This window comes from Haplochromis burtoni, unplaced genomic scaffold (genome assembly GCF_018398535.1).
Source record: "Haplochromis burtoni strain Fernald_Lab_line unplaced genomic scaffold, NCSU_Asbu1 Contig_27, whole genome shotgun sequence".
NCBI lineage: Eukaryota > Metazoa > Chordata > Actinopteri > Cichliformes > Cichlidae > Haplochromis > Haplochromis burtoni.
In genome coordinates this window covers 2655766-2674509 of record NW_024582388.1, presented here as the reverse complement: position 1 = coordinate 2674509, position 18744 = coordinate 2655766, and the positions used below count along the sequence as shown (strand labels likewise).

Here is an 18744-nt window from a genome sequence, read left to right as displayed (position 1 = left end):
CGGTAAATAGCAGCAGCCTCGCTGGCTGATGAGCTTCAGAGAAGGGTGGCATCAGCAGTTAGGCCGGGAATGCACAAGCAAGTGTTTGGGTGCAGCAGAGTGCTTCCACATGTTCGTGTGTGTGTGTGCGCGCTTATTACCAGTGGCTTGAGCAACAGCTTTCATCAGCACCGTCTCACCAACACCAAGCTCCATCCCTAGATAGGCAGGACCGAGTTGGTTCAGACACAGATACACGCAGCAGAGCAGGTCATCTAGGAAGGAGAACACATATGAAGGCTTTATTATACTCCAAACACAGCAGCGTACACACACACACACACCTCCAGACAAGTCTGCAAAGAAAAGCACATACACACAAATAAAAACAGATACCACCAAAAACGGCACAGTAAACCCACATACAGACACACAAACTCAGGCACATGGATAGATACACTCAAGCAGCAACTCAAATACACAACCACACTCTGAGACAACAGCAGGCGGCACAAGTGTGGGCACTCAAAACTCTTGACGCACAAATGAACATCCACAAAATCACATTCAAATACATACAGACAGGCAACACAAGACTAAGGGGTTTCCACCAGAAAAGTTGTTGACTGTGGCAGCTTTGGCTTCAACCAGCAATCTTTCCTTCCTCCCCAGAGTCCCGTGTTCTGGGTGCTGGCTGGATTTGTTATAAAAATGTAGCAGGTATCTTTTATTTTTTAAGGGTTGGCAAGTATGACAAATTCCCTGGATGGAGTTTCCACCAACTACTGGCATGACTAGACTGGATGTAGAATTTCTTGTGGTTCATTTATTGGGCATCAAACTTGGTAAAATTGCAGCTGAAAGTTTTTAGTAATATTAGCATCACTGATATGTGTAAGTGTTTTGCTTTTTTTTAAATTCTCTTATTTACAGTGTACATTATGTGGCAGAAAATCTGTCAATATTAAGAGTTTTTTAAGTCATTCTTGACAGAACAAGCCAAAGTTCTCTGAAATGTGTTTCGCCCACAAAGGCCAAAAGTCATGAATTTTTTAATATCTTTGTGGCTTTTACTGATTTAATTTGGCAAAAAAAAGGATAAAATTTCCAGGTAGAAGTTTAAAACAACAGCTTAGGGCTTACGGGGTTAATATAGTGCACTCCACCAGTTGTAACCCTACTTTTCTGGGACAGACAACAGCAGAGCTACATACTGCAGATCTAGCTCTACACACATATAATGGCTGAGAGAAAAGAGAGAGAGATGCTTTCAGGCTACACCACTGAGAGAGCACTGAATCACATTTAACAGGTTTTTTTCAGCATACAGGAATTTCTTGTTTACCAAATGGTCAAAAATAAAAGGAAAGTGCAGAGACTCACTACTTTTACTTTATGTAATCATAAAGGCTCATTCATAGCCAAAAAAACCCTGGCATACAAGTATGACTAATTACGCCTACCATAACCACTAATGGCTCAGTCACACTAAAGTAAAAATATCTATGTATCTATCTATTCATATTTCTATATCTATCTATATTTTTCTCTCTCTATTTATCTATGAATCTCTCTTTTGCAGTTTAAATTTAACCAATTCCTAATAGTTGCAGTGACTAACTTCTAGCAAACCACTTTCAATTGCAATTGCTTGCACAAGTTGCCTGGTCAGAGGCCACCTGTTTCCAAACAACTGTAGTCCGACACAAACTGACGGCAGTCGCTCACAGACAAACTGGTAAATGTTTGCAAATAACTGCGATCCCAATTTATAAATGCAGATAAATTGCCAATATATTCCAATGAATCTGAGCTTGCGCCAGTCAGCCCAACTCCTTCAGTAAGGAGCTTGACTCAACTGGTTGCCAACTAGTTGTACGCTGGTTATATCCCTACATTCTTAAAGCATCTCTATGTGGTGAGGAATTTCTGAATTTTTGTTTTAAATTTCTGAGGCTCTGGGTGGACTCTAAATATAAATTTCTTTGTACACAGACAGCAACAAATTTGTGATTTTCACCAACCTACGGCATTCAATTGCTAGTGTCATAAAAAGATTGCATGTAATCGCAAACTTTTCCCCATCTGAGCTCATTGAATTGTTTCTATTTGGACAAAAGCAGTCAGCATAACAGTAGGCTAATTAGCTACCTCAGCTCATTTAATGCCTGCAGCTTTTGTATTGCTGTATGACTGTATTGCTGAGGCCTGACACAAACACTATTATATACACAATGAAACACAGGCAGAACAACACACACAAACACCATCAGATTCCCACATTCTCATACACACATCAGCCGACGTCCTCCCAGTTTTGTGTGCAACCTGGCGTCAACATCATCTCCTTGATAGAGCGGCTGGAAGCCAGCTGCCTGTATAGCTACATCAGCATGCATTATGGCAGAGATAAAATAGCATTTACCTGGGGAGAGCAGCAGCACAGAGCGAAACAGGTTTGACAGTGTCTCGATGTTTCTCAGCCTAGGAAATGACAACAGGATTGCTGTTAGACAGGGAAGACGAGTTAAACGAATTTTAAGGCCATCCCGTAAATACTGGTAGGTGGGAAATGAGATTAGTATGCAGGTTTTAATCGGAAATAGGGGCTTGGGAGGCAGATGAAGAGTTCACTTATGAAACACTATACATCAGTTTCAGATAATAATATGTCATTCAATATCCTTCAAAGATAAAAATGTTTTCAACTAGCAAGATACAAAGGTTACAAACCATTATTTAAAATGTAGGATTTCTAAAAATAACATGAAATTTCTTGTTGGTGTTTTTTTGTTTCAGCTGGTTTACACCAACCCAGGTTTACAAAACAAAAGATGGAAACTAAGGTGGGGAAACGTAGACTTATATTCTGTCAGGTATAGTTACAATACTGGCTTTCATATTAAACGCGACCACCCCTCTGAGTAGCCTGACGTCTAAAAACTGAGACTGTTTTTACCCCACTCTTGTATGACGGCCAATATGCTCACATCAGGCATGAGCACATAAGCTGCTAACCTGCTGTTCAAACCTTCTGTTTACAAGAATCCGCCAATTAAAAGAAACGAGGCTTAAATGAAAGGTGGCCTTTAAGAGAGGGGCTAAAATGCTTGTTTTAGACAGCGCAAACTGAGGAGCAGCACCGCAGCTCGTTATGAGGCAAATAAGGATTATTTTAACTACTTTAGTAAAACATAAGAATAAAAATATGCAGCTGGAAGTGAGCATAATAACTCCACATTACAATATATTTGAGCAATCCTAGAAGGTGACCCATTTTAAAATTTCTTCATGTTCCCAACACAACCAGTGAATTATTCAAATTTTTTCACTTTTCCTGACTGGCGAGCACTTAACTAATTTAGTTCCAGAAATTCCCAGCAGGAACCCTGAATGGTATTTTTATGAAAAAAAAGAGAAACTCTGCAATACGTGTGTGTGCTTTGAAAGACTTGCAATCATTTTCTTACTAATGATGTTCAACTCATTCTGGCATTTAAAAGAAAAATGTCCCCCATTGGGAGGTCTTACCTGCCAGAGTCCTCTTCAATCCTCTCAAAGGTGCGAGCCACTGCCAAGTAGGGCACTCTGGAGAGTGATGAACACGTAGTTAGCAGGCAAAGCATCAACACGGACAGATTTTCACACTCGCGGCGCTGAGCTGACTCGGCTATTCAGAGCGACTAGCAATTAATGCAACAGTAGAATAAGCTTTGATTCAAGGTTATCAAAAACCGCACAAAAATGACAGCAAGGAGGGCGAAGGTGACAACGCCATGTGGAGAAAAGTGTGTCGTTACAATTAGTTTGACAGAGAAATATGGTGGGAAGTGCAATTTAAAATATATATATATATATAATTTTATCTTTATAATTTTTTGCATATATTCTGGATATAAAGCTACTATATCCTAATGTGTTTTTAATCCTTACTGCGAAGCTCTGACATTCAAACTGTTTATTCAATTTCAGAAAAGAACACAATTTAATTCAGAGGCTGATATTTAGCTTTAAGAAGCAGCAGACTTCACCTGCGCACGGCTTAAAGCAGGTTAAAACAATCTGTACAGCAGTCGATCCGAGAATAATCCGAGCACATAAGCAGCATGCCTTACAGCGTGACCTTGATATAAAATTCCATGATTTCCCTGTGATTACCCATTGCTAAGTCAGAGCACTTCCCTGGCCTGAAGGTTTTCATTCCTTCAGTTTTTTCCCCTTATAAATAACTCGCAGATCTTCACAAAAAAACAAACAGGCTGGTGTTCACTTCAGTTTGGCTCAGAGGGAAGAAGGGAGAAAAAAAACAACAACCCCACCAACAGTGTGATGACTCTAATCGCTGTTGAGTGAAAACGTTGCATCCCAAATCTTGCCTGTTTAGTGAGTAGATTAGCTTTGTCTTTTATTTGACAGGCAGAAGTGGAGAGTAAAAGCAAATAATCAGCAGAGAAAGAGACAGGTGGACGTTCGACTATAGTTCCTGTCCACATTGCACTCCCAAGCTTTATTATTACCCTGCTTGGCATAATTCATGATAATCAATCTCAGGGCATCTTGTTTAAATAGGTCTAGGCACATAGGCAGGCTGTGATTTCTGTATTTACTTTAGGATTACACAAATTCTCCAGTAAAGGGAAAAAATAGGCAGCTGCCTAGTTAAAATAACGGCTGTTTTTCCCAATGATCCTTCACATAAAATTCTCATAATTTCTGCCTTATGCAAAGCTAGTTGATCATCCCACATGCTCCCCTCCTCCTTCTGTCTTTCTTCTTTATATTTTACTGTCTGATGTCCAAGCGACTGGATTTGGTGGGTGGATAGAGAGGCTATCCACCCTGTGAAGAAATTATATTATTTTGGAGACATCTGGAAACAGGGAAAAGCAGTATACAGAAGCAGTGATAAAATATGTCTGAGAGGTGCCAGTAACTGATGCACGCTGGAAACAGTTAAAGATGCATATGAATTTCAATCAAGACATTCAATCAGAGAATTTGGGTTCCTATTTTTGCAGCAGATAGGTGACTTACTTCTGGCCCTGTTTCCAACAAGCGTTGTCCACGGGATGATAGTTTGGTCTCGATGGATCATAGTCTGTTTGTCCTGAGGTTGCCTCACTGAGGAAATAACACAAATTTTAAAAGATAAAATGAAAGAGCACATTTGTGTCCAACTAAATGACGGCAACAGCTGTTGCAGTCACTGGTGCCAACTCAGATTCCTTTGTAGGCAGAGAGTCACGCACACAATTATCATAACAATGAAACACTTTAAAAATGTGACGAATATTTTGGAAGATATTCTAGTAGCTCACAAAGAAAGAAGCTGAACTATTGCAAAGTTTATCCGAACTGAACGTGCAAGTAGATATTTAAAAAACCCAGAAAAAGTTCTGCATATTAAATAGAAAAGTGTTTCCATTGTCAGCAGTTATTGCTTCCAAAAACCAAAATACTGGGATGGTTTACAAGTTTAAACAGTCTCTCTTTTACTGCAGTAACATACAAGATGTTGAGTTTCTTTTCCTCAAACAAAATATCATTGTCTGAATTCATTACACAGAGATAAACTAATGCTGTGAACTTTCTTTTGTGTGCAATACCTGTCATTCCCAGAGTGTCACACACAAGGTAGTGATAAAAAAATAAATAGTTAGGAAGATGAAAAATGCATTCCCTGCTTTCCACAGCCAAAAATAGTTTGGATCTTGAATAGTTAACATGACCTCAAAATGACAAGCTGGCTTATTTACATGTGGTAAATGCATTGCTTTCTGTAAGGGAGACTGAATAATTGCAAAAGCAATCATAATAAAGGGAAACCGATTGGTTTCCAGCAGCACGGAGTGCATGCCTGAGCTGAGAATACAACAATCATCATATACAGTGTTTGCTCATTGTAGGTGGTGCAGGAAAAGGAGAAATTAGCACAACTGTAAAAGTTGTAAATAATAGTAGTATGGAGCAGCCTAATGACTCTCACACCGAGCTGAAATGAAACAAAGGCAAATAAATTAAACTAACGCCTGCGTTGGTCCTGTTGTCATGTATTATTACACTATACAAGATAGCGGTTTGGTAAATATGTATCTTGGGTATGTTTATTTGTCACATTTCATTTCACAAAAATAAGAAAACAATGTTCCAGTCTCGCCTGATGCTGTTTTACACATAAAGAAAGATTTCTGCTCTCTTAACTCCTGACAGTGCTTATTATTCAACACTGACACTGGATCAGAAATCAGAATGGGCAGATCCCGAAATCAAAGGCATCGGTATCGAGTCAGAAATGCAAAAGGCTGCTTTGAGTCCACCTTACTGACTGCTCACCAGCTTTATGGGCTTTGGTAAGGACGCATGGAGTATTGATGCTGGCTAATAAATCACATTCTTTGTAGGATAGAATAGAATAGCCCTTTATTGTCATTGTCCATGTACAACGAAATTATGGGTGCTCCACACCAGGTATAAAATATAAATAGTAAGACAGCAGTAATAAATAAACAGGTGAAATATATATAGAATCACAAGGAATATATAGAAACAAGAGGAATAGACAGAAAATAAGAGAAAGGCAGTCACTGGAGAACAGTTATAGTTCTGGTAATGGAACATCAGGAAGAAATTACGTTAAATAATGCAGAGCACACACTGCATTAGGAACCCCATTTAAGCCCAGTCTCAATGATGAGTTTTGCTTCTCTTTTGCACTGTGTATCACTGTCTGTTTACATGAAGGAGGGGCACACACACACACACACACACACACACACACACACACACACACACGTCGCAGCTGACTAACAGACTCTGGACTACAGTTTATTTGCGATGATGATGATAGTGTTCGTTATCCGTGTGTGCAACAAAATCTGCTCCCTTCTTCACCCCCAACACTTGTGTGCTCTACAATGAAGAGCTCTGCATAATTATAGTTGAGACCAAGTAGCTGCAACCAGCCAGGCCCTCCTCCTCTTCACAGTGAGCGAGTCTCTTTAAATCAGGAAGGAAGAGGAAAGAGGACAGCAGAACCTGATGACACAGCCCGTTTAATATTGACGAGGTGGTGCACTCCTAAGCATGTTTTTCAACTGTAGACTAAAAGGTACAACTGTAGTGTAATGAAACAACAGTGCTGGTATTAATATTCACTAGCAAATTTATATAAGTCAGCATTTCACAGACTGAAAATGGCTCAACACGACAGCAACTGTTTTAAATAATTGGGACTACTTAGATAAAACATTTATACGTATTTAAAGAAAAAGCTTGATAACGCCCACTCATCCACGCCTCCTGAGCCTTGAATAGAAATCTGTAGAATAGAAAGCGCACTCATTTATAAATATACACTGACAGATTTTAATCTATTTTGCTAATCCTATTACTCTTTTTATTTGTTTGTTATTTTTAGGACTAGAATAATCACCCAGTCAATCGCTGTTTTCCTTTTTTTCCTCTCGCTTAATTGACACTTAATCATCAGGAACATTCCTAAACAAAACAAGCACATCGCTGTAGTGATGAGTGCAAGAGATAACCTTGGTTTCATTCAGTTTTTAAGGTATCAATGTCATATACTATTGGATTTTTCGCATTTACTGCAGATCCCTATTAGTTAACGCCAACAAAATGTAATGACAGCATCATTTCACCTGTTTTGGCTACAAGTCTTGATAGAGACTGCTCAAAAGCAGACAGTATTTCTCATCCACCCACCCAGCTGTGCCTTCACAGCCATCTTTTCTCTACATTTATTCTTTCAAAGCTCAAAGTAACCATGCATTTTACTATATCTTTACAAAACTGATAAAGGAACTGAATTCAGTGTTTCTTTGCAGTGTGAGTGCCTAGTTTGAATCAATAAAATATAACCTCTCTGGCAGCTACCATCAATCAACATAATAAAATGATTAGGTAGTCACTGAAGAATATAATGGAAATAATTCTCAGTAGCTGCTCTCCGTCTGCTCTTCTACACCTTGTCACTAAATTTTGATCCTTCTTCTTTTCCCCACATGCACGTACAGTTTACACTTTAGTAAGAAGGGGTCAGGGGTGAAGCTCAGCTGAACAGGCCAACATGTGGATAAGTTTAGTGTTCCAGCAAGATAACAAACAGGCAAGCAAGGTGGCAGGCTTATCAAGCCTGAGCTACCTGTAACCTCCTGTTGCGACTGTCTTACCCTTTCGTGTCTTTACTCTCCTCCTCTGACCTCTTCCTCTCTGGACTCGTCTTTTTTTCCCCCTCATTCTTCTCCGGCTTCTCCGTCTTCACTGCTGCTTTTCTGGGAGCTATCGAAGGAAATAAATAAAAGACAAGGTGAGGGTGATGCAGGGGTTGAAGTAGAGATTTATTTTACCTTGTTCTCCAAACTGATAAAAGCACAGTACATTCACATGCTGTTTTTTTATGCAAGCAAAGAACTATGCAAATTCCTCTCACCAAAGAAACTGCTGATGGGGGCTTTCCTGGTCGGCTCCTTATCTTTCTGCTCTTTTGCTTCTTTCTGCCTTTTCACCGTTTGACTTTTCGGGCTCTCTTCTGTGCCTCGCGTGTCCTTTTCAACCACCTCCGTTTTGGCTACGACAGGCCCTTTCTCATCATCATCATCTGTCTTCGGCTTTGCTTCATTTTTCTTTTCCGCCTCCTCAGCTTTCTCCTCCTTCTCATCAGGGCTCTTTTTCTCCACCTGCTCCTCTTTTTCTACAGTTTCTTCCTCTTTGCTCTTGTTCTCCACCTCCTCGTCCCCTGGGTTGTTAGCCTCGGTCGCTGCCTTTTCCCCCCTTTCTTCCTTTGTGTCCTCCTCCATGGGTTCATCTGCGTTACCTACACAGGGGCAAGACAGAAAGGGAGTGGAGTCATTGAAGAGAAAAATGCCAGCAGGTTTACTGAGGGCAACCCAGTTTTTTTGTGAGCCCATGTTTGAAGACGTAAGAGCCTCTTTCAGTAAATGCCGCAGGTTTTATTTCTGAGGTTTCATTTTCACCTGAAGAAGGCAGCTAAGAGAAATTACTATTGACAAACTTGTAGCACCGACTCCCAGCAGTCAGAGCTGGGGTCATGATACTGGCTGGGTAAGGAGGGCGGCATGAAACTTTAATTTTCTCATTCAAACGTTAAAGTAAGTGGTGGAATGGACCGCTAAACCCAGTAGTCACAGCTGGTACTTTACTAGACAACTTTAGAAAGCGAAGGAGAGCCATTTCCCTGTCTGTGGAAAAAAAAGAGTGGGGGGGGGCACCAGGCTGAGCTGCTGTCAATTTGGTTTTGTTTTTTCCCCCAAACACACTAAAGTGGTTTTCAAACACACTTCAGCTTTAACCTTGTTTAGCTCTTTCTCAATTGTCCAATACGAGCCTTTAACCTGCCATTTCCCAGATTTAAACTGCATGTGATGTGTCATGTGGATTCACGCTGAGAAAGTACAAGATGCTCTATCTATGCAGCAACCTAACCTAGACCAAATAGAGTATTTGCAGTAGTGAGAACACATGTGGAATGAACCGCTCTGAGACTGTTTCTAACCTTTTAGCTCTGGTGATGTGATTGGTTCAGTTTGTTTGCTCGTGTGTTAGGTGGACTACTCAAAAAGGTAATGGACAGACTCACTTAAAAATCTTGTGAGAAGCTGGATTTAGCACATCTAAGGATTAATTAGATCTGAACTCAGGGCCATTTAGAAGGACTGCTTATAATTGTGAGACAGGGCAAAACTGGACATTGCATCGTGTTTGAATAGCCTTCATCTTCTCAAGAAAATATCACAGACTAATATCAATGCACGTTTTGGAGTGAATTTTCAGCCCTGGTGGAGGCTGCTACACTCTTGGGCTGCTCCATTTTCTTCATAATTCTGCCTTTATTGAGCGTCTGTGTCAAAACTTAGACAAACCGATTAAACAAAGCCAAACAGGCTCCGTGGATGCTGAATTTCTCAGTTTGCATCTCACAGATGGTAAAAATGAACTTTGCTTTATCACAGTGCAGAGCTCCTACAGTTGCAGTAACAGACTGAAATCATTACCCTTTATCCTCAATCCTTTGAATCTCAGGCTGTTTTTGTTGCCTTTCTCTCCATTTGCACTTCACTATAACAGTAGATTAGGACTGTCAAACATAAGGCTCAGGGGCCAGAATCGGCCCACCGAATAAGGAAAGGTAAAGGAGGGCATAATTTTTTTATTTTTAATTATATTTTCAAAAGTTTTGCAACTTTTATTTTTTTATTGATAAAGACTTCCCTCGTGGTCATTCGTAATACATCTCTGTAATACAGTAAAGTAATAAATTAACAATTAAATGGCAACAAGTTCCTTTTTCATCATCTAAAAAAAACATACATTTCTATAGTAAAGTCACTACGCAGTTGAACAAAAAGGACATTTTCTGTAAATTAACAAAAAGTTTCTGTTTTATAATCACGGGACAGTCTGGACAATGAGCTACCAAAACATTTTCTGTCATTTGAAATATTAATTTCTTACATAATCTTCTTAATTTCTTATTTATTTGAATCCAAAGAGATGTGCTGACAGATTTCTTTCATATGCTTCATAAGCATTTCTCAAAACTGAGACATACAGTTGAAATTGCACTTCTTTTTGTTATACTGAGATATCTCAGGGATTAAATGTGTAGTTAAACTACAACTAGTGGAGCTGTAAAATGAGTTTAACATGCTTGCAGTAGTCTGTACATAAAAGATGAACATATACGCTCCTATGTAATCCAGTTTTAGCACGAAGGCTGTTTCACCATTTTTCTTTATTTTATTTGCAGAAGAGAATTGAGCATTAAGTTATGAACTAACATTAGCTGGCCCGGATAGAAGTGGACATCCATAAACTGTGTGGGATCCTGTGGGGTGTGACTCGCTTTTGTCCTCAACCACAAGTCAAAACTAAAGGAAATACACTTCTGCATTGTTTGAGATTATCTGTCAGTATCAGAAATTGTCACTTCGTCACTGTACCCGAATTCTCTGAACAACATACATCTATAGGACTACAACTAGACATTACTTTGTTTGATTCAATAGGCTACATTTTTTTGTTTTCCTCCACTCATCGTTAAGCTCAGAGAAAAAGGCCATGATGAAACAAAACACATGCCACAATTTACCAGAGCCCTGTGACAGCAGAGACAGCAATGAAAATGTTCAATCTTTCACTTCAAATCTTTCAAATTCATGATTCAATAAAGAGGAAACACTTATTTGCGGAGCTGGAACTGAAAAGTGTTTGCCTGGTGATTAATATCTAATTAATTAGCCAAGTTGTTGCTCTTTATTATTGCAACCCAATCGGCCATAAAATTTCTGGAAACAAATGGCTGGATGAGACCATGTACAGCAAGAAAATAAGCTGTTTGGTACTGTGACACTGCTAAACAAAAAGTATTGTTTATGTGTTTAGTCAGGATGCAATTGAGAGTTTACAAAACTGCATTTTAGTAATGATAATGTGTGAGTTTGTTAATATAGCATGCTGATTTTTTTCCCCCTTATAGCCGATGTGTCTGTGCAACTTCCCCTCCCACGTGGACTTTCCAAACCTGTACAGGAGCCAAACTTGGTTATCAGACTCGCAGCAGAAGCGAAAGCATACCTTCACCGCTGGCACTGGTCTCCACACGTGGCCGTTTGTTTTGCTGACCCTGCTCCTCCTTGACCTCTGCCTCTTCTTTCTGACTGTCACTGCCACTCCCACTCTCGTTGAGCTTCCTCTTAGGGAACATCTTCCTTGCTGCACATATCAGGACAGACATTACATTAAAAGAACATGATTTAAAAAAAGAAAGGAAAAAAAGTGGGAGGCATCCCAGCTGAAATCATGCCGGGATCAAACAGTAAGAGAATAAGGAGATGAAAACAGGACGAGTCTGCTCTCTTGCTGCAGATGTAGGGCAAGAAGAAGAAGGAGAAAAAAAAGGGAGAGAGAATCATAGATACATACTTTGCTAATGAAAACACTAATTCCATCCTGAAGAATATTATGCAGCACAGCAGCTTACGGTCCCAGTGTAAATTACCCTGCAATTTTATGCAGCAGTGGTGCTCGAGGGCAATTTCAGTTTTGGTAACACATCCGCCTCTGTTTTGGCCCTTGTTAGAGGTTCTAGCACAGGTAGCAGTGCTGATGTTTTTCTTCTGGATATTATAATGAAAGCATTAACCCAGGACATTAAGAATGCAATTTCTGGTCGAATTAGGGAGTTACTTTAATGTGATGTTTTCTCCAGCAGTGATGGTGGCGGGGCTCTTATTGTGGCAACGCACCACTGGTGAAAGCAAACACTGCAGTCATCAAAGACAAAGAGAACGGGACGATGAGAAGAGAACGAGACACTTTTACTGCTGCAAAAACTAGGATGAAGGAAACAAAGTGGGAGAGGAGGTGCTTCTCAAATGAAGACAAAGCTGGAATGCTAGAAAACTCTAAGCAGCTTAAATTCTCTGTTCAAACTCCAACGTATCTGGTGTTATATGGGAAAGCCAGCAACGACAAAGAGCCATGTAAAAAAAAATAAATAACTAGGCCATTCTGTTTCATTTTAAATGCAGATATTTGCACACATCATCTGATTAAGAATTTACAAACAAGAAACAGCAGCTCTCTTTCAGTTTTATCTTGCAGATGTGAAACATTCAAGCTGCTGTGTACCAACTGCGGCTATAAAATAATGATCACTACATATGTTTATGCTGGTTTTTTTTTTAAAAAAAGCCCAAAGTTTCTAAAGCTTGCAAACCCAAGAAAGCACCCAAATAAACACTGACAATCAGCTGCAATAATAGGACGACATGCTCTGCTGGTTCGATTAACTCCCAGTCAGCACAAACGATGCACTGCTAAGACAACATAGCAGTAATAATATTATTATCACAGTGCAAAGACGTGCAGAAAAATAATGATATAGGCTCCAGGAGGGTGTACTCATGGTGCAGCAGATGATGATTAATGATAGCGCAATCACGGTCTAGTCTTGTGGTTGTCAATCTAAGGCAGTCCAGAGTGTGGAAAGACAAATGAAAGAAAAGGGTGAAAAATGAACTTCGCCGCTTCTGGTGAACAAACTTCTTATGCATTCAGTTTGAGATAAATTTCCTGTTTTCTCCCTCATTGTGAAATAATGAGTATTTGGAGCCATTAGGCGCCTGCTAACAAGTAATCAAATAAAACAGCTCGAGGCAGGAAAGCTATTAATCCTCTGCTGGTGTCAAAGTTCAAAATGGTGCACGTTTGGAAAACGAGCTGAAAAGCACAATTCTGAAACAGCTTAATTAAGACAAAGTTAATAAAAATCTGTTCAGATGCTGACCAGTCTTGCGTTTGACGATCCCAGTGGGGGAGACGGAATTGGGAGTGCTGGGGGTCCCCGGTGAAGCAGAGGTGGCTGGAGTGGCAGGGGTGGTCGGGGTTACAGGCGTGGCTGGGGTCAATGGTGGAGACAGGGGGGTGGGAACGGCTTTAAACGCATCATCCTTCTGAAAGACACAAGCACGAGTGATGGTAAGCATTATGACAAGAGGCGGCATGAACAACAGCTTGAACAGGCAAAATGACTGCAGATCATGGTTTGTTTGCATGGCCGCCATCACCCACAGATATTACTGAAAATGAAAAGGAAGTGACAGCAACAATTGTCCAGCTGTCTGCAACAATATCATTTGGATCGCTGTGGATTGTTTGTGTGGCTCATCCAAAATGTGGCCTGTTCTGCTGAGGAATACGAGTACTGTGTATTATTTAGTTTTTTATTGCTGAAATTGTTTATTGAATGTGAAATAAAGTAATTTGATGAAGACATGCAGTTTCTAATTTTTGAACTACGTTTTGGCAACCAATAACCTATGCTTTAAAAGTATCCTTAAATCCTTCAAGATTTTTTAGGACCCATCTTAGGACTTTTGTAAATCTTTATGATGAAGAATATTTTGACCTAGTAGCTCATAAAAATGAACACAGGTGCTCATTTAGACATGAAGCCAACATGTTTAGAAGCCACAAGACTTATGGTAAGAAGTGAATCTCTAAAAGGGGTTTAAACACCACTGTGATAATGGGAGGCATGGCTTGAGAATTAGAAGTTTTAGAAGTAAAAATGGTTATTCTGATTCAAGACAGGCTCTAAGGGCTCCAAATCAAGACTAGAGTGAAGGTTTGCAAGAGGGCAGCATGGACCGCTGTGGAAACTGGATCAGCTGAATCCAAAGCACGATCAGGCCGAGGAAAAGTGAGCGCACTGAGAGAAGATCAATACGAGAGGCTTTGTTCTCTGAGAAACAGAGAAGCAAAGTCACAGATAACAGAATTAGCTAAATAAAGAACACAAGACTCCCTCCAGCAACAGTCCTGTCAAGAGAAGACCGTCTCAGAGGATGGAAGGGTCTCTAAATCACATCTTGTAAGGGGAAACAAGGTGAAATGGTTGGGGTAGGTTAAGAAAGAAAAAAAAACAAACAGTGAAAGATCGACCTCCCCCCGCCCTCTCAAAAAAAAAAAAAAAAGTACTGATGAATCTATGGCAGTAACAGGAAAGTTTATTGATTGATAGATTTTTCTGAAAATCGACAGAGCCCCTTATAATCCCTTATGTGCCTTATGTATGAGTTATGGTTGTGTTTACTGACCTCGAAACGATTTTATGTACATGGCGAAAATCTGTCAAATGTTTTAGTACGACTTTGCTAAGCTACGAACCCGCACTGCTTGATGGATTGTCGGAGCATTACAGCTATCGTAGGCAGGCGCCTCGCGGAGTGATACGTACTGTGCTTCAACATAATATTACCATGTTGTGTGTGTATAACCTCATTTTAAGTTGTGTGGATATTATACATGGTTATGCTGAGGATATGTCGGCCAATTTCCACTGGAAATGCCTTTTGGTTAAACTGTCAGCGAGGAATTTGCACTGTTACGTTTTTATATAACTTTAACACACATAAAAAACAGCTGCTTGTTTAAGTGAAAATACATTGATGGGTTTTTTGCACTAATAAAGTTGTGGAGTTGCAAAGTATTTTGTCTAGTGTCAATTATATCGTCAGTTATGTCGTTATCGCAAATTTTCAAATGTATATCGTGATAAAATATTTTTGGTCATATTGCCCTGCTCTACCTAATACCTTCGTCTATATAGGGTACATTACATTCAAACAAACTCTATGAAATGAGGTGAACCAAGGTGAATAGATACCAGGTAAAGCTGACAGAGGAAATCAGAGTTTGCAGCAATTTAAACAGATGAAAAACTGTCACATGCTGTCACAAAGCACCCATCAGCTGGGATTCTCCTCACAACACTGACAATCAAAAATAGAGAACAAGCTTACTGATGCTATTTGAGGGCAGCTGTAGCTGTATGGTTCAGTTTCACTTTGATATAGAGCAAAGGAACAAAGAGAGGTTGGAGAAAAGTGAGAGAAATGTATTTACAGCTCTCATTTGAACTCCTCCTCATCATGTTGGCTTCAATAGCATTATCCTTTAGTCTCAATGCTAATGGTTTAACTTCAGAGTCCCATTTACTTTGCAGGTCCAGTCACTTGACTTTCTATTGCCTCAGATGGCCCTTTGTGCATGACGTTTTCTGTGCACTTTTTTGTCAATGCACCACTCCTGACTTGACAATAAGGTCCTTGTGAAATGGTGATAGCGAGGCTGAGGTAATCAGTTTTTTGGATTAAGTGCTGCTGTCATTAAAGATAAGAGAAAGGCAAATACTATAGTTACTGACATTAATGAAATACATGGAGATTTTTGTTGAGATTCAAATTTTCCACTCCTTATTTTATGGAAATGTTCTGTATTACATTCAAAGGAGAGATAGGTTTTATAAATATAATTATAGCACAGACGGTGAAAACGAAAGCTAAGAGCAAGAGATAAAAGCAAACCTGATCAATACTGAACATCAATTCGTTTGACAACAGCAAAAAAAAGAATAATTACATGAATAAATACTGTCTAATCATTATAAGTAACAATGGTACTGGAGATATGCTTTAAAACTAGTTTACATCACGGAGGAGGGAATTTCTACGTCTGGAGACGGACTGACTGAATTGGTCTCCCACCAACTTCCCTCAGAATAAAAACTCAAAAGTAGAAGTCTTAAAAAGGAGTTGGAACGTTAGCAAAGAAATCAATACAAACAGATAAAAGCAAACCTGATCAATATTGAACATTAACCAGTCTGAACAGTTAAAAAGTCATAAACACGTGAATAACAGTGTTTAATTTCACATAACAATCACATTAAAATAAAAATCATTTGTTAAACTATTTTCATCCCCTTTCCCAGCTGAAGGTTCCCTTCTTTATAAAAACACCAGCAGCTCACTGAATTGGTCACATCTCCCACCAACTGGCCTCAACAACATAAAAAAATATAATAATAGTTGGAAAGAGCGAAGAAGTCAAAACAGAAAGCCAAGAGCAACACAAACAGCCAGCTTCTGCCACAGCAAGGGGTAGCTGTAGAAAGGCAAACCGGTTTCATTATTAAGCATCGACCATCAAGAGCTGGAACAGCAAAAACTACATTTAAATCAAGCAAACTAATGATGTTAAACATCTGGATTCAAATAAAACCATATCACTACAAATTAAGAAGGAAAGGTGGCGTTCACATGAAGGGTTTCCTGAGAAAACATGCTGTTTCTCCAACATTGCAGGCTATTTCTAATGTTCATGTACCCTAACAATAAGTAGTTCAATACCATACTGCACAGTGCAGAAAATGTATTATTTACCAAGTTATTATCAAGCAAACAAACAATTTGGCATCACAAGATTACTTAAGGTATTTTGACACTTCATTTACCATTTTATAGACTAATAACAAATCGGATTATTAATTACTGATGAAAGTGATCTTTAGTCGCTGCCCTGCATTTATCTGCGGGGGAGCTGCTCCACTGCCAAGAGTGCAAGAGTGGATATATTAGTACCTTGTCACAAAAAATTAATAATTACACCCATATGAAAGGGATGTGAGGTGAGGGCAGCCTGACAAACATCATGTATCATCATAATCACTTCCCTCTATCAACAAATAGTGAATAATTGCTGACATACAACAAACAAAATAAACAGGCTGGTTAAGTGAAGTGTTTATCAAACAACAGGTGGCTGAAAGACAGCCAAAGCTGATAATCAGGTCTTTTCATTACATGGCTTATTGACAAATGTATTCAACATTGTGATTCACCATACAATTACTAGGCTTTTGTGTAGCATTGTTTTTCCCCATAACCAAACCAACAATAGGCACTGATATGCCTACAGGAGCCCTAAGAGACTTCATTACACTCGTTCAGCATTTGATGGGTAACACACTGTTTAGTGTTTCTACAAAGCATGCCTGCTTTTTTCTTTAGCACCATGACATCCCATCAATCTGTCAGTCTTTTATTGGTGAAAACGTCACTCACAAATTGCAGCTGATGTGTTGAATGCAACAGATTAAATGAACTCTGACGTCCCAGTTATAAAACCACATGTCGCTTTTACCTTTTCTGTTTTACCAGGAGCTTCTTTGTCTCCTTGTCCCTTGCTGGGAACTTGTTCTTTAACGACTGGCGCCTCGTCATCATCGCTGTCCAGGATTTGACGGCAGCGTTTCACAACCTTCTTGATGGGCGACTCTGCTTCCTGAACACCGTTCTGCACCTTCAGTGGACTCTTGACAGGCCTGGAGATAAACCACAGAAACACACAACAGATATCACAAATTTTAAATAAAGCACTAAAGGGGACCTATTGGGCTTATTTCCATCTCAATACTTTTTATTCTGTGCTTTTACTTGAGTAGCTTTGCATGATTCACAGGTCAACATATTATATAGCCTATTATTTATAAATAATGAATCTACATTAACACGGCCGGTTTTTTTAATCAAAATAAATTTTATATTAAACGGTGCATGCCCTGCTCTACTGTCACTGTAATCCACTGTTAGGTGGTTGCCAGGCAACCTGCATAGCATCATGATATAATATGTATTGTGATAAATCAGATGTCACCATCACAGAATTAAAATGATGCTTTTATAAAGTGTTATAGATCAATTAAGCATTTTTGGTGGGTGGTTGCCAGACATCACGATGACAACATAGGATATGATATAGATGGAAACCTTTAGGGTCCTAAGATGCATCTGTGTACGAAGTCTGGATACTTAACTACTGCTTGTGTAGAAAGAATTCACAAACAAACAGAAAGAGACTTTATTTATTATAGTTAGAGATAATCTATATGCATAAAATAATCAGCAACTAAAACTTTAAAATTAATAAAGACTCTGCTGCTGGAATAACTGCTTCCAAGAGAGAGGGGACCAGCTGTGCGAGAGAAGCTGTGCAAACAGCTTGTTTGATGACTTTTATTTACATTTTAATGTGAAAACACTGAAAAAAACAAACAAAGAAAAATAAGTATTCGTCATTCAGGGTTTATTTCAGTCAGTGTGCTTTACAGCTGAATGCTGGACATGCCATCACTGACCCAAACAGGCCAGCATGTCTACATGTATCTATATATCTTCTTTTTTTTTTTTTTTTTTAAAAGGAGAACACTAAGGTCTAGGGCTGCACGATTTTGCATAAAATGAGAATCACGATTTTTTGGCTTAGAATTGAGATCATGATTCTCTCACAACAATAAATAAACATAAAAACAACAAATGTCTCACGTTTTGTTGTTGCCGCAAAATGTTGTACTGCTTGAAATTCCGTCTCCACCGTTGCTCG

At 39.3% G+C, this 18744-nt stretch overlaps 1 protein-coding gene across 1 annotated transcript in view; it reads right to left on the bottom strand.

Moving 5' to 3' along the window:
- lig1 (ligase I, DNA, ATP-dependent) overlaps nt 1-18744 on the bottom strand; it is a 63095-nt gene that overhangs the window by 41339 nt on the left and 3012 nt on the right. Inside the window, exons 3-11 of the mRNA XM_005918070.3 lie at nt 17506-17686; nt 13307-13472; nt 11593-11730; nt 8429-8812; nt 8169-8277; nt 5014-5100; nt 3511-3567; nt 2405-2463; nt 141-254 (exon numbers count right to left, since the gene is read on the bottom strand). Of these exons, the coding sequence (XP_005918132.1) occupies nt 141-254; nt 2405-2463; nt 3511-3567; nt 5014-5100; nt 8169-8277; nt 8429-8812; nt 11593-11730; nt 13307-13472; nt 17506-17686 (1295 nt within the window). The remainder of the gene's footprint in view (nt 1-140; nt 255-2404; nt 2464-3510; nt 3568-5013; nt 5101-8168; nt 8278-8428; nt 8813-11592; nt 11731-13306; nt 13473-17505; nt 17687-18744) is intronic.